Genomic DNA, 22,282 nt, shown 5'->3' on the forward strand with positions numbered 1-22,282 from the left:
CTAGCTCTGTTCAGGGATATGGACCGGGCTGGGATTGAAAAGAACGATTCCTCTACTGAGGAAAATCTCTCATGAATCCACACCCATTTACGAGATAGTATGCCCTGATCTCTTGATCAGACCCATGGAAAATTTAATTTAAAGTATCTTTCAAAGCATATTCATAGCTAGAGTGCTTAAGCAATCGGTGGAGTTGAACCACATGCATCTGTTTATGGCGGCATCAACTATGATTGGATGTTAGTACAATCTGTGCAAATTTAATCGTTTTCTGTGAGCAAAAAGCACTGTGTTAAAGAACGGCCCTGGCGTGTCACGGGGATATCGCGGTTGAGGCTCATCTCTAACATATTATGGGATAAGTATACACGATTGTGCTCGTAACCACATGCACTTGCACATCGGGCATTCCGAAACAGCCACAGCCACAGCCCCTGCCCCAGACCCAGCCCCAGACTCCACACGCATTATCGTGGCACAGTTCGGCCGTGCGACGCCTTCCCGGGCGTCTCTCCACCGCGGAGGATGACGTCGTCTGTCTCCAGGTCTCCACTAGCCCAGTACCCCACCTGTTTGGGCCGGGGCATTAATAATGGGTAAGTGACATTGCAGTTTTTGTGTCGCAGTCTCTCACGCGGTTTTGTTTGTATTTTGCGCTTTGTCTTATTGTCAATTTTCTCTTCATTGCATAACGATGGTGCCCCCGTACCCGTACCCGTACCCGTACCCTTACCCGTGGCCGCTCTCCCTCGCCTCTTCGCACTTCCACTTCCCTTGAGTGAAGTTCGCGCGGCCATAAAACAGACAGCCGCAAGCCGCAAGAGTCAAGTGAAAATATTTTGGCGCCGCTGTTGTAACAGACCCGCCAGCGGGCCTGGCCTCCTCTCTCTCTCTCTCTCTCTCTCTCCGCGGCACTGACGGAAAAACGCTTCGAAACCAATATTTGCATTCCGAAAATACAATACTGTATAGCTGTAGCGAGATCTACACAAATCTATGTCTATACCCAAATCAATATCAACATCTGTATCCGATTTGATTATCGAATACTGTTCAATATTTTTCACAGTGTAGCCGACGCTGCACTCCGCTCTCCACTCTCCACTCTCTTCAGTGCTCCTTCTTCCCTCTCGCTCGCTCAATCTGCGCTCATTTGCCAGTGCGTTTGCGTTTTTAATTAACGGTAGTTTCTTCTATTGCCCCACGAGAGATTGCAAATGAAGTAATTATCAAAGGAAAAAAAAAATGAGGGAAAAAATGGGAAGATGAAGAAAGAAACCGAGACATGAAACAAAGTTACGACCAACATTCGGTTCAATTTCATCCGTTCATTCGACCCCCTCGCTCACTCTCTTGCTCACTCTCTCTCTCTCTCCAGCTATCGCTCTCACTCACACTCACATTCGCTCTCTCTTTCCAAATTGCCGTCCGTTTTTCCCTGCCAAGAAATGCGTTCATGGTCAAAGTGTCAAACGTGACGCAACAGCCGCAACAAAAAAAAAAAAACAAAACTACCACAACAATAACATATTTGGAGGGCCAAGCGATCAAAACAAAAAAAAAAGCTGTTGCTGTTGAAAAAAAAACCAATGTGAAAATGTGCAACTATTTGGTCGAACGATTTTCGAGTGCCAACCTGCCCCACGCACTCGAAAAAAAGAAGAGAATCAAATGAGCATACCCACAGAGGCGATCAGAGGCGTTCCCTTCGAAGGGGTGGCTATATACTGGAAGGGTCTGTCAGTTGATGATCCTTAAAAGACACCTCATTTCACACGAAGAAGCCCGGAAATTGCTGTCTTAGGGCATTTTGGTTATAATTTGAATTAAATTAGATTCCAAACCATATAAATCATACAAATTCATAAGAAATGTAAAGGGTATCTTTAAGAGCAGAAAATGGTGTCCGAATATCAAAAAATATATGTTTGTACTACATTTTTAATTCACCAATTTCGAATGATTGCATGAATGAATGAATCTGAAGACACAGAAATTTACATACCACAAAAGGTATTGAAAGATATGAAGCATACCAAATGATATTTCACACAAAATCAATCAGTTTATGGCCGTAGATATCTTTTCAATTGTGTCAATCCGTTTTTCCTTGGCTGCAAGTCTCAAATATTCTTACACCAAATCCCTATGAAGACGATCTCATTTGTGGTAGTCGACAGATCGATCGAATTTGTAATGAAATAATTAAAATTTTTGTATCAATTCCCAAAGACTTGCGGCACTGACTCTGACTATTGGTGGAACTCTTCTGATCGATCTCATCGGGCAGTGAGTTTTTCGGGTCAATTCCAGTTATCGATTAGCTAATTGATAACTAGACACAATCATTATTAATCGTCGTCGATGGCGCCCAGACGAAGTGATGGAAATTTGTATTTCAACTTGGTTTAGTGATGCGTTATTATTTATTCACTGTTAACCGAATGGTTGTTGCGGCTGTTGGCTGCGGTGCTGCTTTGCTTACGAGTATTTCTTGACACTTTCACTTTTCTCATTAAGATATGAGCTCGACCTGGCCCGTTTAGGGCAGGGGCAAGAGCGCGACAGGTTTTCGCTCACAGAGCATACAGACACAGACCTTACGTGTTCCGAACGACCCGACAGACCGGACAGAGCCGCTCCTTCCGTCGTCAATCTCCTCCCCCCCTGACATGGGCCTAACCTTAAAAATCGGTGTGATTTCATATGCATCTTCATTCATGCCCATTGCTCTCTTTCTCTGGTCTCACTAGCCCCACTCCACTCAGTCCCCTCCGCCTGACTCTCCATCTGCTTGGTGAGACACCGATATACCCTTCCTTGCAGAGGGTATAACGATTTTGCAGCCACTTTTTACATACCCTTCTGCATAAATATGTTGAAACTGCCAAAAATCGATCACCACAACCCAGATCCCTTCCAAAGAAATCTACCCTATCAAAATCCTCGACTTCATACAAGAACTTTGAATAATCGTTGCATAAAGTCATCTCTAATTAGCATTGCAAAACTCTCACAGAGTTCATCAATACCGTATCGAAATGAACCCCACACCTCTCTGTGGGGCAGCCCCTTTTCCCCACTGAGTGATTTTGAACTTTGGAGTTTATTGAACGAAGAAGAGATGTCGCTATCTGTGCGCTTCTGAATGCAGTTTTTGGTGTTTATTGGTAGCCCGGAAACCAGTTTACTGTTTTTGAAAATCTTCTGCTGCTACTTCCCACTCTTTTGGTTGTTCTTCTTGTTCATGTATGTATCTTCATCTCCTTCTTCTCTCTCTCTCTCTTCGTCTTGAGGCAGACCTTAAGTAAAGGCTGAAATTTCATGTTTCTTTTTTGCCTCAATCATTGTGCATTCGATTCCACTTCCAAAGGCTGTTAACATTTAATTTTTTTTGGCAACATTTTCGTCTTCCCCTTATACCTCTTCCTCTCCCTATTCTTCATCAGCCCTCTTCCCCTCCCCTTCCCCTTGTTTTCCTGATGCTGCTGCTGCACAAAGAACTGGTTTCCTTTTGTAAATACGAATGCATGCCTAACGGTAGCTGCAGCCATCGATTAGGCTCCCTCTCTTTCTGGCCAGCAGTCCCCATCTCTTTGTGGCTGCTGCAGATCTTGCCTGGACCGAGGACCATGGACCGTGGCCTGTTCCCAACTTTTTATTTGCAAAATTGTGGATAAAAAATTGAAAAACCATTGCACGCGACGTTTGACGTCTCTTGGATTGCACAATACAAGTGTTTCGTTTCGATGGGGGGACGCCAGAGAGCCAGAGGGAGCACAAGCCACTTGTTGCAGCTCGAAAGAGGCCAGATGGAGAGGGAGAGAGCAGGGGAGGAGAGGGAGGCAGGCTGCGCCAGGTGCAAGTGTCTCTGATTGCATCTGTGCGAGTATCTGTTTGTAAAATGGGTCACCAATATCGCAACAGCAACAACAATTGTTCCATCTCTTGCAACATTTCTCGGCATTCCTCCATTCCTGTCGTTTTGACTGGAAATTGGAATGGACCGGGGATTTTTGTTGCTCTGCACTGAGAAAAACAAACCTATGATAGTACCATACAATGTTCCATTACCCCATTCGTGGAACATTACAGATTGTATAATCGTAATTAACTTTCTAGTTTGAACTTCTTATGATATTTTGGACATTGAGTTTCAATCTAGTTATGTCTGCTTTGCTTTGCTATTAAGATTTCGATTTTATTTTGCTCTGTATAGAGTGAATGTACGGATAATTACAGCTATTTCGGGCAGACACCCACGGGTTACAGTCTGGATTTGCCGCCCAAAACAGATGTCTGCTTAGGAGAGATACACTGACAAAACTAATTTACAAATAATTGCGGAGGGGGATATCTTTAAAATTTAGTTCGTTTTTTACACATTGGAATTATCTTTCATGAATACATAACAAAGAATTATCGAATCAAATCAGTGTTCGAGGTATGAAAGTGTACGATAAAAACACCGAATCTCTTTCGATCTTTCGAATGGTCGCTGTTCGGGCTATTCGTGAAAAATGTATCCGCTCGCTTATGCGGAAGTTGAACAGTGAATAAACGATCGATCTTTTGGGGATACCCATTCGGGTATATGTATATAGTACATGTTACATGTGCCCTTTCTTGTTACCAATTCCCTAATTAACTGCCATTTACTCAATCATAATTATGCATGCATTCTTGTGTGATCCTCAAGGCACTCACTTATTCACTTCATTTTCATGTGAGTGCACTCATTTGACCCACTTCGAAGGCATTCGGCTGTCCATCCATCCATCCATCCATCCACTCACTCACTCACTAGTCGATTGCATCCATCCCGCTTTTGACCATATTCAAATATCAATGGCTAATTTCATTTTTGCGGCCACTTTTGCAACACTCACACACTCGCACACACACATGCACACATGCAAACATGCACGTGCAACATACATAAATACAACGCGATTACAACATAGCCGATGACGCAGGGCTTTTGCTTTTCGTACGAAGCAGCTCTTCCAAGCTGCTCTCTCTCGCGCGCTGTCGCTCTCTCAAGCTCCGCAGCATTTGTGGCTCTCTCTCTCTCATTTCTTTCGGCGGTACTTTCGTTGGCCCACCGCTAACGGTACATTGTCGGCACTCGGGCGCTCACTTGCGCTTTCAAGCTCAAAGCTGGGCTGGGGAGAGCTTGAGCTTGAGTTTGAGTTTGAGATCTTTTTGGGGGGCTCTCACGCGTCGCTGCCTTGGCTGCTGCTGCTGCTGCTGCTGCTGCGACGCCTACTTTTTTGGGGCTGCGTTTTTTAAATTTTTCACATATTTTTACAGCTGCTCAAGACGCGCAGTCGCGATTCGTAGACGTGCGTTCAATCCAGGCGGTCGTCGCTTGTCGCAGTTCCCAAAAATCTTCCAAAAATCTTCCAAAAATCTCCCCAAAAAATCTCGAGCCCAGCGCGTGTGTGCCCCAACCCAACCCCTGCCCAGCCTGCCCGAAACGACACAAAACAAAAGTAAAAGTGCCAAAAAAGTTAAAAAAATAAATCAAAGCAGAATACAAAACAAACACAAAGAGGAAGTTCCCAGAGCCCCCAAAAGCTACACTGGAAAATAGAAAACAAAAGAAGAAAGGAGTTTCGTGTGCTATCAATTTTTTTTGTCGTTGCATTTTGTTTTTGTTTCTGGTGAAAATGATATAAGAAGAAAGATCATATACAATATATATGTAAATATTTCATTTAGCACCAGCCCGAACCGACATTGGATACTTTTTTTGTGGTGTTTGCATATTCTTTTTTTTCTGTGAGTGTATTTTCTGAGTGAAAGTGAGGCAGGCCGTTGAGCGCAGAGACGTCGCAGGAACGTGCCCGATCAATTTGTGGGCCACTCACACTCACACACACCCAGACCCACAGACACCGAAACCACCATCCACCATCATACCATCTTCACCCGAATGGTAATGATGGGTCACCAGCAGACGATGCTAGTGCTGGCGATGCTGCTTTCGCTCCTGGCCACCCCCCAGGCGGCCATCGACAAGGACGAGGGCAAGCAGTCCTCCTCCTCCTCTGTGAGGCACAACATCACCGGCGACCAGCACAACGTGATTAACCTGAGCCTGCACCCGGGCCTCGCTCTCCCCCTCCCCACCACCAACGAACCACCGCTGCCATCCGCCATCGATCTGGCACACGCCCGCCGTCTGCGCGATGCCCTCAACGTGTTCGATCTGACTCTGCTGGCGGATCAGTGGAGCAGCCTGGAGGCCTCCGGCGCCCTCGGCTCCAACTGCAGCAGGGACATGCGAAACTATCTGAGCGGCCTCAGCAACTCCAAGATGTGGGCCGTCAAAAGTAAGTCCAATTCTAATAAGATCTCTAGGAGGATCCTTCTACATAGTTCACTTTAAATTACAACGATTTGGGCTGTAGAGAGCTGTGTTTATGGATATCAAAATGATCTCACATCGAGATCCATATGTTCCTGCACATTAAGCTTCGTACATTATCTTTCGTTAAGCTGGGATCATTTAAATATTTCAAAATTGTAGTTTAAGCATACCTTAAGATTCCATTATTAGTGATTAGTGAAGGAATATCCCTCACTTAACAAATTACTCCAAGTATGCGAGTGATATCAGCTAGCAGGTCAGAATTAAATCTAATCTTCCTTGCTTCATATCAAGCAAATTTCCAAACATTAAGAAATTTCAGCTAAAGATCAGATATCAACCGATGACATTAGCTTAGGAACTATAGCAAAACGATCATAGACCAAGAACCAGGTGGTTATAATTCGAATATTTAGTTTTTTGGAAGGTTTCTCTTTATTAATGAATTTCACACTTATTCCCATGATATCATATCGCAGTTTCCTCACCGTCGGAATGGTTTCGGCTTAAGATTATTGTTGGTAAAGTATCTGTTGTGGCGCGACTCATTCGATGCATTCGATCTCTTCTACCGTGTGTCTCTGCCTGCGGCCCACGTTCGCACATTAAACGTGCCATTCGCCGATCGCCGGATCGCAGCTTTGCAGATCGGTGGCGACTTGTTGTGGCGAGGCGTGGCGTGGCGCATGCTCTGATCGCAAATAGACGAACTCGCCCAGAAGCACACAATCTACATAAGTGCACGATACTCGTACGATACGATACGATCGCGATACCCGATCGCCAAGGTCGCAATTAGTTCTTGCCCCGGTCTTGCTGCAGTGGCAGCAGCCGCAGCCAGAAGCAACAACTCAATCAAATTTTTGGCTAGTGCAGTCGATTTTTTCGACTTTGATTTTCCAGTTCATTTTTCTACGCTAAATTTTGGGCAAATTGGTTTTCCTTCTTCTTGTTTTTCCACCAATTATGTCTGGGGCGATTGTTATTGAATAACGGTTAAATGGTAATATGCACTGCTTGCATTGCACTGCTTGCAGATTGTCGGATCAGCTGGGAGCAGCTGTGTGCAGTTCTTTTTTACTGTCGAAAGCTAACCAAAGCAAACACAACGGCGGATCGGATCGGAACGGAACGGACCAGAGCGGAGCGGAGCGGAGCGGAGCGGAGCAGGCAGGCAGAAATTATGAATAAATGTGGTGCGACTCGTTTTATTCATATTGGACTTTTCTTTTTGGTTGCGCAGCCGCAGCCACCACCGCCGTCCAGCCCCAATCCTATCGATTCCAGCAACCTGAGACCGAAACCCCACTGACCAACTGACGTACGAGCGTCGTTGCCCACTAAGCCACTCACTCACTCACTCACAGACTCACTCACTCTCCCAGAGCCTATCCGAGAGTGCGGTATGTGAGGTGTATGTGTGTGTGTGTGTGTCTGTTGCGCTGGTTATGTAATCAATTAACACAAAAAAAATGCTGGTGCAAAGACGAATCCATGAAGAAAAAAAATAAAGAAAAAAGAGAAAGAGCGGGAGAGGGAGAGGGAGAGAGAAAAACACACACCGACATAAAAAATAAAAGTGTTTGGGTTTCTTTCAAAGTTTCTTTTTTTTATTACGACCAAAAAGCGTTGCACCATGTGCCCGGAAAGTGAGCATAATCGTAATCGTAATCGTACGAGTAATCGTAATCGTAAGTAATCGCTGCAAGCGATCTTTTACGAGGGCTTTTCCCTCGATCCACCGATTCAGTTCAAGTTCAGCAGTTCAGAGAGGGAAAGAAAGACTGCGATTGAATCGCACCCCGGGGAAAAAAGTGGGAAAAGCTGAAAAGTTGAATCCATGGCATTGTTGATTTTTTGGGGTGAATCCCTTAAAAGTATCGGTACATCTTATGCACCCTTCGGCCATCTATTATCAGTACTCGTTAGATATTATCATAGAAGCTGTTTCTTTCCTTACCCCTTTCATACCCCCAGAGACTCCCTATTCTTCTCTTCCGTTTAGGCTCACTTCCCAGTGCAATATTGCCCCCACATCCTCCTCTATATTTCCACAGTTTATGCATTTCGCTTCACTTCACTTTCGCTCAAGTGAAAAGTGGCTGCTGTCTTGCTTCTCTGTTGGACATGTCTGTGGGGGAGCTGGGGAGGTGGCTTTCGGCGGCATCTATGTCAATGTCTTCATGCAAGCATTATTACATGAGCGCCACCACCGCCAGCACCAGGGCCACCAGCACAGTTTTTCCTGTTGGCCCCCGACGCAAACGAAAACGAAACTGAAACATAAACCGGACTCTGAATCCATATGTCGCCAGGTCTTTGGAGCTCTTGGGGCTCTTTTAACTGGTTGGAAATTGGTATTTAAACGCTTCGGACATCATTTCCAGCCACTGGTTTGCTGCGGTCTATCACAGTATCTGGTGCACAAGGCAGCACCGATGGCCAAGATCAATGGCTAATAAATTGTGGCCGTGTTAGCATTTTGCTGCAGTTAGCTGCCACTTTTTTCTGTGTGTGTGTGTGTGCGTACATGTGCATTTTGCCTGCTGGCAGCTACGCTTCGATGATTTTCTGCCCGATTTGCTAAAACCCGATTGCCAGATGAAAGACTTTGGCTAAGTTGAAGGTTGAAAATGCACGGCCCATGACAGAACAACGCCAGGCCGATGATGATGTCAAGTGGAAGGCTGCATTCCGCTACGCTTCTGCGATACTGAGATCGGAAAAGTATTGTTTGGAGTTTTCCAAACGAAATTTATAAGTGTACATCTCCTAAAGAAAACTATGCAAAAATGAGGAAATTTCCTGGATATTAACATGCAGAAATATGAGTACACAGAATGTCATAAGAGTATTATCGAATCGCAACATATATATTCATAGGTTATGATTTTTCTGGGTCCCGTCCTTGGAACTTCACCAAAACAAAAATAAACGAACGCCCTTTCTGGAGTTGAAGTTCAATTTTTGTTTGCGGTGACTTTTTTGGCGTTTGTCTAATTTGTGATTTTCTTTCGCCGTTTCTTTCGCGGTTCGTTTGCCGTGTGGCAAGGGGCAAACACCGGACGAACCCCGGCCGGGTTCGGCAAAAGTCTAAGAGGAAGTGCAAATATTGGCACAAGACTTCATCAACCCGGAGCATCGCCATCGTGCGATCTGCAAACTTCCTCAAAAAAAAAGCTTTCACAATTTGTATCTCATTTGTTGTTGCTCTTTTTTGATTTGCAAATATTCCAGGAAAAGAAAAATTATAAATTGCAACGTATTTGTTTTTTCTTTGTGTCTGTTTGCCTGCTTGTCTGTTTTCCGTTTTTTTCGATTGTTGCTTTTTGTTATTACATATTATTATTATTTCTGTTGGCTGTAAAAATTACCCAATCACAAATTGACCTCGTGTTGCATTTCACCTGTTTCCCCAGAGCGGTAAAGAGCGGCACAGACCGGCACAGAGGAGGAGGAGGTGCGACAGGTGATTGTGCCAAAAAACGAAGCCAAATGTTAAAAAACTGACAATTGATCGAGGTTCGAGGCGTTGGTTCCATTTCGGCTGCGATTTGGCAGCCTGTTTTCTGGTCATTAGTTGGTCACAATGCAACACACAACGGCTATTGTTTAATTTTTAGGCCAATATACTTAGCCGACTTTTGTTCGGGACTGGGACTTTGCAGAGGCGAAAGGGGAGAGTGGGGACTGGAGACTGGAGACTGGAGCTTGGAGACGAGGTAACAGACCCAATTACAGTCTTTGTGCGAATTGAAACGTCACGCAACATAATTTCTACGGCTTTCCCATCTACAAAATATTTCTTGCCTTTGCTTTTGCTTTTGCCTTTGCTGTTGATGTAAATATATGGCTTATCGAAGCGGTGAAAAAGAAGTGGACCCCGAAATTGCACAAGAAAAAACAAAAAAACCCCGAGTCGCCTCAACAGCAGCAACAACAGCAACATTTACAACAGCCTAGAGATGGGCATGGCTTCGTCGTGCCTCGAAGCTGCATTTCGTGCCAGTTTTTGCCAGTAAACGAGACTTCCCTTGCAAAAAGGCTCAGTTTGAGGGCTTAAGTCTCTAAATATCTCGATCAATGCCGATTTTGGCGAACAATATACACGTCTAGAGTACTAGGGTTAGATGGTACATTAACCATAATGTATGTATCTAGATCTCAGAGACTATAGCGTTTGAGCTATCGGATCTCGTTTGCAGCATTCTATGATATCACACTGAATCAAGTTTGTTTCCAATATTCCCCATGCCGCATACATATAAAGAATACGACTCTCAGGTATCTTAATGTCGAGCAACGTGTGCCTAGTCAAAAATGTTCCTGGGATGTGCCTGCCTCAAAAACTCGGCCGGCTCTCATCCCTAGTTAAGACAAACAAGTCTCTCTCCCGCGCTCGCTCCAGACTTCTCCTCCTCTCTCTCGCTCCCTCTGTTTGTGTCTCTTGGTATCTCTTCTGGTCAGACACAATAGCGTCGTCGTAGTCGTCGTCGTACAACATCAAAGCCTAGCCCCTTATGTAATGTAACTTTAATTTGATTGTTGCAATGTCTTGCAGTTTTTGTTGCTGGTTGGTGTTGTTGTTGTTGTCTGCTGTTTTTGTTTGTGGCAGCTCGGCAAAAACGACAACGACAGCTCCAGCAGCGAACGATTATGGCCAAGACAACTCGGGCGGCCGGGGCGGGCCAACAACCCAAATGCAGGCTGCTGCTGGCCGCTGCTGGCTGCTGCTGGAGTGGTAACTGAATCGTTATTACCACTTCGACAATTCGTATGTAAAATACTTTCAACTCTGACCGACTTTGCGGTGGAGATTTTCCCTCCGCGAGGCGGCAAGTGCGAACGCGAACGCTTACGCGTTGTTTTATTGGCCACCAAAACGAATGACTTGGGCAACAAACTCGTTTCTGGTAATTGTGCGTAATTAAAAGCCAGTCAACCGACGGTCCGACTGTCAGCCGAAGCGCAATGCAATTGACCAGCAGCCAACTGCCAGAGACGTTAAAGGTCTAGGACAAATATTTGACCAGGCGACAGCTATGGCTAAGAACTGGTTGGCAAGAGAACACTCGAGATATTAGATCCAGCCACTGGAGCCCCACTTGAGCGACTCTTGATCATCGAAGAACATTTTTATTCATTCATTGAAATAATGGCATACCATTCAAAAGATACAAAAGATACATTGCCGAAAAATTAAGGCATCATTCAGGAGTGACAGATTGTAAGATGATATCAATGCGGATTCGATTCTAAACAATCCATGAGGAGAATAGGAGCTAGCCAAACCTCGCATCACTTAATAATACTTCCAGAATTTCGGAATAAGTAAGAGTTCATTTAGGGGAATGATCTCCCATTTATGCCAGAGTGCCAAAGTCCTCAACCTCCAGATGACCAGACGACTATCATTCGTAGGCACAGCCAAAGATTAAATTCAAGTTAAACTTTGCTCTTGAGCTCATTTCAACCTAACCGTCTAAGGCAGTTAACACGAAATCCATTTGACCATTTGACGAGCGGCCAACGCCTAAATGCCACAATTAGGCAACCATCAACCAACCGAGCAGCCGACCAACCGTCGAAACACTTGCATCTTTACAGCGCGCTACAGATGATAATTAGACGGAGGAGACAATCGTTTTGTCATCGATTGTCGCGCGTAATTCCTCTAATTCGTTGATCGTCGATCGCAGATCGCGAATACTGCTCCATCATTCAGGGAGGGGTACGATATGTGCATATGTTTGCCAAATCCATTTGGATTTCAAGTTTAATGCGACACTCGGTCTTGGCTCTGGGGCTTTGCTAATAAAGCGATTTCTATGGCCAGTGGCAAGCGAAGCTCGAGTTGCATTTGTCCCCGAAGGTCCATACACACTCACACACACACACACACACACACCCTGCTACTCGTCATTCCTGAACCAGATTCGAAGATCGATCGATTGCGGATGGGTCTCTGTGCCATAACCGATATTAATATACACTCATTAACATCTTGGCCCTATTTGCATTTGACACTGGGACTGGGACTGGGACTGGCACTGGATCGCTGTCTCCGCTGTCTCTTTCCGTTAGGTAAAAGTCGGCCCCAAAGCAACGATCGTCTCTGGCATTCGCGACGTGCCTGGCATTCATTCCGGGTGAATCAAAACGAATCGAATCAAATCGGTTATGAAACGACCAGAGCCACAATTTGCATGAGCTCTCAAATTTGGGGTTATTGACCATAATTGCATTTTGGGGGTGGTCGTGTCGATTCATTATAACGAATTAGGATCGAATTTTGTAGTCCCTTATGCAATCGACAGACAGACAGAAACGCAATGGAAGAGGTGTTCCATCTTGAAAGGGATAGGGTATAAGGGATAAGGGAATTTTCTGCGAAAAGAAAATAGACAGAAACATGTCTATTTGGCTAATTAGATATTCCGCCGTATACGTATCGGAAGGCCAATCGGTCGATGCATCATGACTGTCCATATTTCGGGCTAATTATTCAACAAATATTTGGTATTACTCAAAGTAATCGTTTCGGCAATGACTCTCGACTCGATAATATCCATATGTGATTCACAGTCTGCCCTGCTGCAGCCCTGAAGACGAAAGAGTAGCCATAGCCACCGAACCACCGATCCACCGGTCCACCGAACCACAACAAACTGGTTTACCCTCGCAAAAGAAATGCGCAGAAAATAGACCATCGATGGGCCGATCTCTCATTACGCAAAAGCAACCGACTGACCGACGCGACGGCCATGCCACGTGTCAGTGACCAAGAGTCCGATGTCTCTCCAGGCAGGGACCGAGGCTCCGAGGTACCGAGAAATACCAGTTAGTCACGAAACCAAACCCAAAACTGAAGATGCAGCTGACCTTGTGCCGAATCTCGCTTGAAAAGATACAGATAGACCCAAAGACATACAAGAAAGAGAAAAAACCCCAAGACCCCTCCTCCCCCGATAAGCATAAAAAACAAATGAAAAGAAACAGCCAAAGACACGAACCAACTGCCACTGCCACTGCCACTCCACTCTCACTCTCTGTCTCGTCTGGTATCTGTTGTCTGTTGTCCGTGTTGTCTGGTGTCTGGGTGTTGGCGTCGAAAGCCCCAAAGGCAACGCCAATCGAAGGTGGGCTCTTGATAGACACCCACCATGCTACATCTTGAACCCCCAACATTGACATTGAAAACCCAGAGAAAGAGGGAGAGAGTGTGAGCCAAGGTGTTTCCAGGTCCCCGTCCGACGAGACCTGAATACCAACTGCCAACTACCAGACCAGGTACAAAGTCTTGACAGTCAGGAAGTCATTGGGAATACCACCATCCATGCGGAGCAGGAGGCTGTCTATCGTTGCTCGACGATCTGTTTTGCGCATCTTCGAGCATAAAATTGCCAAACGAGTCGCGTTTTTACGAGCATTATGCGACTCAGTTAGGCAATGCCGAATGTAATTATTACACTGCGCCGCCACAAAGCGAATAAGTACTCGCACTCGCACTCGCCAGACAGACAGACAGACAAATATACAGACAACAAAAAATAAAAAAAAGTAATTATGAATTATGGCTGAAATAACGACGGAGAATGTCAGCGAGCCCATAAGCTTTGATCGACTGTGATATCATGACGAGAAATAATAGTACGAGTAATCGTACAAATAATTCGTAAAGGAAATTATCACGGAAGTGATGATCTCCTAAAAAATGATCTGCAAAGAATTCCAGTGCTCAAAAGCTTAAGAACTGTTTAGCACCAATTAAATATGGATACCCGGCTACATCGATTCTCTAAAGATCAATGATCCATAGAAATTAGCTACAATGTTATGATCGTGTAATGTAAGGATGATCTTCAAAGTCTGCCGCAATTATTTCATTTTTCTGAATTGATCTACGATGTTCTGGGTATTCGGAACTACTGATCGCTAAATGGTACTAAGTAGATCGTTAGCATGAGAAAAGTTCACAATAAAAGTATGGATATAAAAGTATGGGCGATTGGATCACTTCAAAAAGGATCCTTTGAGTATGGCTAGTAAATCTAAATCTAAATCAGAAAAACTGAGTAAATCCTTGTCTTCAACTCATGGACACACCCCACAGATCAGCTCGAGATCTCTTTTTGCTTGATCCTATCCTGTCGTGTGAAGGGTTGCCACTGCCACTGCCCCACCCATGGGATCGCATCATCTCTTGAACAGCACATGTGTCACAAATACCACAGAGAATAAATTAGCGATTCTCAGGGTTATGAGAGATCGCTTAGAACATTTGATGCCTGTTACCCCTCAGATGGGCGGATAGATGGGCTTCTTTCAAGTTCAAAGACTTTGCGTGTTATATGTGGGGGGGGAGGGAATTGTTTGCTAGAGTCTTAAATCCACAACACACGCTTCTAATGTCTCCAACATTAGATCTGTCTGTCAGTTTGTCCATCTCCGGGTTCTAATGACCATAACAAACATTAAGACGAAGGGGAGCAGCAGCAGCAGCAGCAGCAGCCCATTCAGGAAAAAAACAATCCAAGCAATACCCCAAAAAAAATGAAGATGATGTACAAATTCAATAAGGAAATGTGCTAACATTTTGCGGTAATTGTGTGGCCTTTGAACTGATCGTTTGATCAGAGAGATACCAAGAGCCATACCTGGGGCCTGGGACCTTGTATGAAACTTCGCGGGCAATACAGAAGTCGATTGATTTACTATGCCAATATTTACGCCTGTTATTAATGTTGTACTGAGAGACTTACGAGCTGTTTCAGCAATCAAGATCGTGAGCATGAGTATGGGCACGCGGAATCCGAGTTATGCGTTTAATTATCGTTTGTTTCAAGAGCAGCCTGAGCATACATCATGCACCAGCTGTAATGGCTCTAACCTCTTTGCCTCCCATGGTTTTTTTCAGAATTCACACATACTAAATAAATAACGCGTTGAACCACTCCCAGAACGCAGAAAAACAAAAAGCTATGTAAACATTTTGAACAGTGAAAAAAGGAAAAACAAACTGAAATTAGCTGAATCGATGATTCGACTGGAAGATATCCGTACATTACGGCTCTCTTCAAATTATCAATTACACAACCAAAACAAGTTTGGTTGGATCGTAAAAATATTAAAGACCAAGAATGAGTTATTCATTATACGAACTCTGACTGCAAGAGTCTTATATAAAAAGATGTTCAGCTACAGATATGTAGATTATGACATAAGTCTATCAGAAAGATCGAAAACCATATAATAGTTAATGTTTACTGTCTGCTGGGTACCCTCCCCCAGATACAACCTACCCCACGAAGTCCCAGGTATAAACAACAGTGCAGTGGGGGGGCTCTTCTGACGCAGGTCTTATAATAAGTATATAATTTATTTAATATTTTTAGCTCCTTAATTGAACAGTTAGCAGTTGAGACGCGTAGGCGGGCTGGCAGACCATTTCTGCAGCTATTTTTATGTGTTATTTGATTTATTTTCGATTTTCAGTCTTTGATTTTGTTTGCCATTTCGCAATGAGAGCCCGAAAGGTTTATCAACACCAAAAAAAATATATATATCAAAGAGTCAAACAAAGGAAAAATTATATTGGATGTACAATAATAACAAACTATTTGCCGTCGCCGGCACCGCCGCCACCCCCTACTATTTATTGCCATTATATTTATCCAATCGTTTCATCAATCAAATGGATTTCAACAGCTTTGTCACTCATTCAACTGCCTGATGGCTGACGGCTGATGGCTGATGCCTGGGGACTGGGGACTGGTGCCCGGCGCCTGGTGGCTGATGGCTGATGCCTGCGGACTGGGCCCCTCCCTAATTATGGTCGAGTGCAATCGGTTTTTTAGTGTGTTAACACATTTGTTTAACCCGCTCTATGCTTCTATGCTTTGTGGCTGCCTTTGTCCTTACCTTCAGAAATGACGAGTACATGCCCTCACCCACCCGTACTCGTATCTTAATCTTCTTGCAAATATTTCTTTGTATGTACTTGTTCAAGTGCACAAATGTGATCTTGGATTTCAATGGAATTCTCTGTGAGACGAGGAAGGGCACTGCAGGGTATCTATAGTATTTAGTGGAACATTGGGTTGGCCATATAATCCAATATCTGGAGTTTAGTTTCTTCTGCAATGCCTAATCCCCGATTCCGACCCATATATTGTACGTACTCGTAAATTGGTGGCATTGAACGACCTTCCCTTCCCGTTGACAAGAATACACGATATAAATCTGTTTTGTAGTTTTCGGTTTTTTCGGTAGCCAAAGCCAAGTTCATCGGAAACATGCAGCCGGAGATTGGGTGACGACTCTCCGGCAAATCGAGCATTGTCATGTTCGGTTGTTGGTCTGTCTGTCTGTCTGTCTGTCACCTTGATAAGCTCATTGTCTGTCTGTCTGCCTGCCTGTCCCATCTGTTGATCTTGTTCGACTTCGGGCTTCAGCTTCCATTTACCGAAAAAGCGTTAAACGCTTGAATGACACGTTCAATTGAACACAACCCCAAGAGAAGAAGTGGTACGATACGGGCGCGTATACAGATATCTGTTTACTTATCTTATATAGATAAAGATATATATATATATATATATATATATATATATATATATATATATATATATATGTATGTGGTATATGTATATGTGATGAAATGCCTACTGCGGACAGCAAAAGACCAAACAAATCAAATGACCTCAATCGCTAAATTAAATTGAAAACATGTTTAAACATTACACAAAGAGCCGACACACAGATATGATGGACGGACAGACAGACAGAGAAAGAGAGGTAGAGAGAGAGAGCTGAAGAGTGTTGTAAAGTGTGGCGAAGTGTTGAAAGTGTGTTGGAGGACCAGTTAATTGTTTCATTTTGGCACATCTTTTCGATTAACACTAGCAATTTCAGCACATCCATTGTCACATGAAGCTGGGGAGCTACTCAATCTACCCCATGGCCATGGCCATGTTTTATATAACCTTACATGTACGAATGAATGTCTTAGATATTCGCACAATTCCTGTTTCGGCCTCAAGGCTTCTCCTTCCCACAGGGGAAGTGGCAGTGGAAGCTGAAGTGTAAACAACGAGACCCTGTCCATGTAATGGAGACACATTTTCCTCTATAGCCGTAAGATTCGTTGCATGACTTCCAGCATCCCATTGGCCACAGAAAAACAGGTTGTCCCAGTCTCAGGTCTCAGTCTCTGAGGGCGACTGGTTCCGAGAGCCACTGCAAATGAGTCAGTGGCGAGTGGCAAAAAGGAGACCACTCGGATAGTGGGCCCCGAAACTGGGCAGCGCTACTGCAGCCACAGACTGCGCTACAGTCCGGCCAATAAGGCTGATCGGTTTCTCCCACAAAAAAAAGATAAATCAGAATAAAATCACAGCTCTAGAGTGGACTAAAGGAGGCAAAGCTTTGGTAAATCGGTACTTTTATGGTAGGGTATGGGCATTGGCGTCGGGGCAGTCACTTATCCGCGATGATGATGGCGTTGGCAGCTTGACGGCTTCACTGCATTACATAATTCCAGCTTTTTATGCGCCACATTCACAGACACACTCACACACACTGAGGCCCAATGAATAGTCGGGGGGGTTTAGCAATTCCTGGTGCCCTTCTCTTTGCTTATCATCGCCTTTACTTAACTTGACTTTTTGTTGCTTGCAGTGGACGATGCTTCCGGCCATTATACATCCGGTTTCTTCTATGGCAACAACTATTGGATGGGTTCGTTGGCCCTTTGCGATGCCATTGACGATGGCCGGACAATGGTTGCCACCGCCGCCAACGGCAAGGACAACAGCTCCGCCTCGGAGGACGCCGCTCTCCCGAACCGAAATAGTGGCCTGCCCTTCGCTGCGGCCCATACCCAGGCCTACAACACCGTCTACAATGCCCCGCCGCCCTTTGAGCCCGGCTTCTATGTGATCAAGATGCAGCTGAACGAGACGCTGCCCACAGAAGTGGTAAGTGCCACATGTCCATCATTTATGGACTGCTCGATGGCAGCTGGATGTATCTATGGAAATAGCATCATTTCACTGTTTCGTAAATGCTTGGCTGTATTTCTTTGGCGGCTCATACAATGTGTCATCTATTCTGTTAGCCAAATCTATAGAACTATCCCGCAATTCGTCCCCTAAATGTATGCTCGAGTTACCTAAACTTCTTCTCCATCTCCCCCAATCCCCAGGTGCGCACCATTTACGTGGGCATGTGTCTGCCCTCGAGCTGCTCCATTCCCGACGTCCACGAGATGAGCAGCCATGCCCGCGTGGAGCTGCCGACGCGGGACCTGCGCGTCCTGGACATCCGTGTGCCCACCGACAAGGAGTTCAACATTTGGGCGGACAAGACCTTCTGCCTGCTGATGTAAGTGGCCAAAATTCCAATTCCAAATCCAAGTCAAATCAAATTCACTTTCAAAAATCATCGCTGGCTGCTCTAACCAATTGCCCAAACAGAGAGATTCGAAGATTTGGATTCGTCTCTGTCTTTTGTGTGTTTCCGTTTTGTTTGCCATTAGCATTTTGAGATACTACTCGTAGTGTGAAATCGGTTGGCAACTCTCCCCTCCCTTCCCCCCAATAGAGAGATAGTTTTCATAAAAAGCGAAACTCTTCGGGGCACGCCTCCGTCTGTTTGCTGCGACAATTAGCGAGGAGTAATCGAACCGTGTTTTCCTCTTCCTCTCTAGCGTCGTGTCGGGCATTGTAATGGGCCTGATCTGCTGCGGCACCCTGTACGAGATCTACCTGAGGAGGCGGCTCAAGGAGGCGCTGCGTCGCCAGGACAAGGAGATGATGAACAACAGCGAGACGAGCTCGGGCATCGGCTGTGCCTCCTCCGACTACAGCGACACCATGACAGCGCACGATGATCCCCTGAAGCACGCGTCGACGCACACTTCCCAGTCCAGTTCCCTGAAGCAGCTGGACCAGTTGGTCCTGAATCTGCCGCCGCCGCTGACGGGCAATGACAACGACAGTGGCAATGGGCATCACGATCACCACGGGCACGAGCACGAGCATGAGGACGATCATCATGGGAGCAGGAGCAACAACAGCACCTCGGATGAGCATCTGGAGGGGCATCTGCACGAGCCGGAGAAGCTCAGCATCTACTCGGAGCTGCTGCTTTCCTTCTCGGCGATCACGAACTTCAATGCGATCTGCGATCGCAATGTGGGCGCCGACACGATACCCTGCATCCATGGCCTGCGTGCCTTCAGCATGGCCTGGGTGATCCTCGGGCACACCTGCATCGTGGTCTTCAAGTACTCCGACAATATGGAGATGCGCAAGGAGGTGGAGCAGAACTTCTTCTTCCAGGCCATCACCAACGGCCCCTTCAGCGTGGACACGTTCTTCTTCATCAGCGGCTTCCTCATCTCCTACATCTACTTCCGCACCAATGCCAAGGGAAAGCTGAACAAGCTGAGCAAGGGCGCCAATGAGTTCACGGCCGGAACGGCCCATTTCTTCGGACTGGTCGCCTATCGCTTCATGCGCCTCACCGCCCCCTATCTGTTTGTGCTAGGCGTGGTCCAGGTAACCATGAAGTATCTGGCCGCATACTCGATCTTCGATCCCCCCACCATGGATCACATCACCTGCCCGGACTACTGGTGGCGCAACATACTGTACATCAACACCCTGTTCCCCGTCGACGAGATGGTAAGTACTTGCAACACATCGGGTCGAAATAATCTCTAATACCATTGTCCATTTGTCCCATTGTAGTGCATGCTCTGGAGCTGGTATCTGGCGAATGACACACAGTTCTACATGATCGGTGCCATCATCCTGATCGTCGGCGTGCGGCACTTCAAGCTATCGGCCATTACCACGTTGGTGTTCCTAGTGCTCTCGTGGATCACCACCGCTGTGATCGCGTTCACCAACAACCATCGCCCAAACACCGACGATCCCCTGGCTCTGTTCGACAAGATCTACGACAAGCCCTGGACCCGTCTGGGGCCCTATCTGATCGGCATGGCCGTCGGCTGGATCCTGTTCCGCACCAACTGCAAGATCCGGCTGCCAAAGCTTACGGTGGCCACCGCCTGGGCCCTGGCCATGCTCAATCTCTTCGTGCTCATCTTCGGGCTGTACCAGACCGATCTGTCGCAGTTCACGGCCGCCGCCTACAGCTCGCTGAGCCACTCGGCCTGGGCGCTGTCCCTGGCCTGGATCACGATCGCCTGCTCCACGGGCTACGGGGGCTATATCAACTCCCTGCTGTCGGCGCCCTGCCTCTATCCCTTCTCGCGGGTCACCTACTGCGCCTACCTGGTCCATCCCATTGTCATTCGCTCGATGGCGCTCAACTCGGATGCGCCACTGCATTTGGGCGGGGATCTGATGGTAAGCTATTGAATGAATGAATACTTAAGTGTGGAGCCTCGAAGATCTAATCTATCTATACGTTTCTCTGTAGGTCGTCATGTTCTTCGGTCTGACGGTCGCCTCCTACTTCCTGTCGTTCGTCGTCTCGATGTCCTTCGAGGCGCCCGTTGTCACAATGCTGAAAATCTTGTCACCTAGTCGAAAGAAACGTCTCGCCTAAAGACCTGTAGGTTTACACCTAAACCATACCCCAAAAACCATCCCAAAACCCATACCCGATTATTTATGCGTTACTATACATACACAATCCATGTTATCATGTTATCTATTCCTCGTCCTTGTCCTTATCCTCGTTCTTTCTCGTATCTCCCCCCCCCCAAAACCTCATTCGAACTTAATCAAGCAATGCCCACATATTTATAGCATCGTTTCATACACATACTCGTACACGATTCTAGTTCAGATCGTTTTCTATATATAAACATAAATATATATGTATCTACGCGTACTCCATGTATCCCTGACTCCTTCGTTTCTCTACCATTCCATTGAAAGTTTTCCGTGGAAAAATCTCTTCTATTTTTTCTCATACTGTTTTTGTTTTCATAATGTGTACATTTTAGTCCTTTAATTTATTCCAATGGTTTGGAAACTTTGTGCGCGACGATGAGTAATACATACATAGTACTTAGTAATAATAATTATACGAAACTATAGTACCTAATTTTATAAAATCATGTTGTATATATATGTACTCTATGCTATATACTGTTATATATAAATCTTTAAATAAAAACTGCTACCAAATACAAGTTTCCGCTCGGTTTCTAATAGAAATTATAAAGATAAGCCCAAGAGTATGCTATGCACTTATTTCTACATGACTATTTTACATGAATTCGTTGGCGCCATCTACCAGCAATAGTACGCTACTGCTGGGCCCTCTCACATTGTCCACCCCTGGCAATAACAGGTGTAGACAGTGCTGGCAACTTTTCAGCAGGAAAAAAAACTTAGCTTAAAGAACAACCCAAAAAAATAGACGTAGTTAATGATTTCAACCATTTTCTAGTAATATCCTTTCACTGAAAATAAAACTTTACCTTATTCATACAATGGTAATGGTCCTTCCACTAAGCATTCAGTATATATGTACATACATAGATGTACAACTTGGTACACCGAACTTTCTGGATGAGTTCCCAGGGTCTTCGGCTCTGGCATTCGGCTAACGCCGCGTCATCACCCCATCATACGCTTCGAGACGCGTAAGTGGAAGCCGAAAAAGACAAAATTTTATACCGCCGTACCAGGCGAAAAGAAATCTGCAGCAGGCAACTTTAGCGAGTGCTACATTTTTTGTTGCACACTTTTGGGGTTGCAATAAACGAAGTTGCTTTCTGCTAATTTCTGTTTGCCTGGTACCCAGAATTTAAATTTGTAATTTTCGGGTATTTGACGTCGGATTTATATTGCAAATTGTCTTTGGCTATATCCCGGCTATATATGGCCCGATCTGGGCGAGGCATGTCATTTCCTGATCGGG

The 22,282-nt window shown here is 45.4% G+C and overlaps 1 protein-coding gene across 2 annotated transcripts; it reads left to right on the forward strand.

Moving 5' to 3' along the window:
• The first annotated feature begins 212 nt into the window (after positions 1–212).
• Positions 213–21,531, forward strand: LOC108165108 (nose resistant to fluoxetine protein 6). 2 transcript variants are annotated; one of them, XM_033397084.1, is made up of 6 exons: positions 213–596; positions 18,056–18,354; positions 18,582–18,760; positions 19,086–20,064; positions 20,131–20,754; positions 20,828–21,531. In XM_033397084.1, the coding sequence occupies exons 1-6, from the start codon at positions 593–595 to the stop codon at positions 20,954–20,956; spliced, it is 2,214 nt and encodes a 737-aa protein (XP_033252975.1). In that variant the 5' UTR covers positions 213–592; the 3' UTR covers positions 20,957–21,531. The 2 variants fall into 2 exon arrangements, with proteins under 2 accessions (XP_033252975.1, XP_017156655.1); XM_017301166.2 differs by lacking the exon at positions 213–596 and adding an exon at positions 5,321–6,338.
• Positions 21,532–22,282: the final 751 nt, after the last annotated feature.

Source organism: Drosophila miranda, chromosome XL (assembly GCF_003369915.1).
Source record: "Drosophila miranda strain MSH22 chromosome XL, D.miranda_PacBio2.1, whole genome shotgun sequence".
Lineage (NCBI taxonomy): Eukaryota > Metazoa > Arthropoda > Insecta > Diptera > Drosophilidae > Drosophila > Drosophila miranda.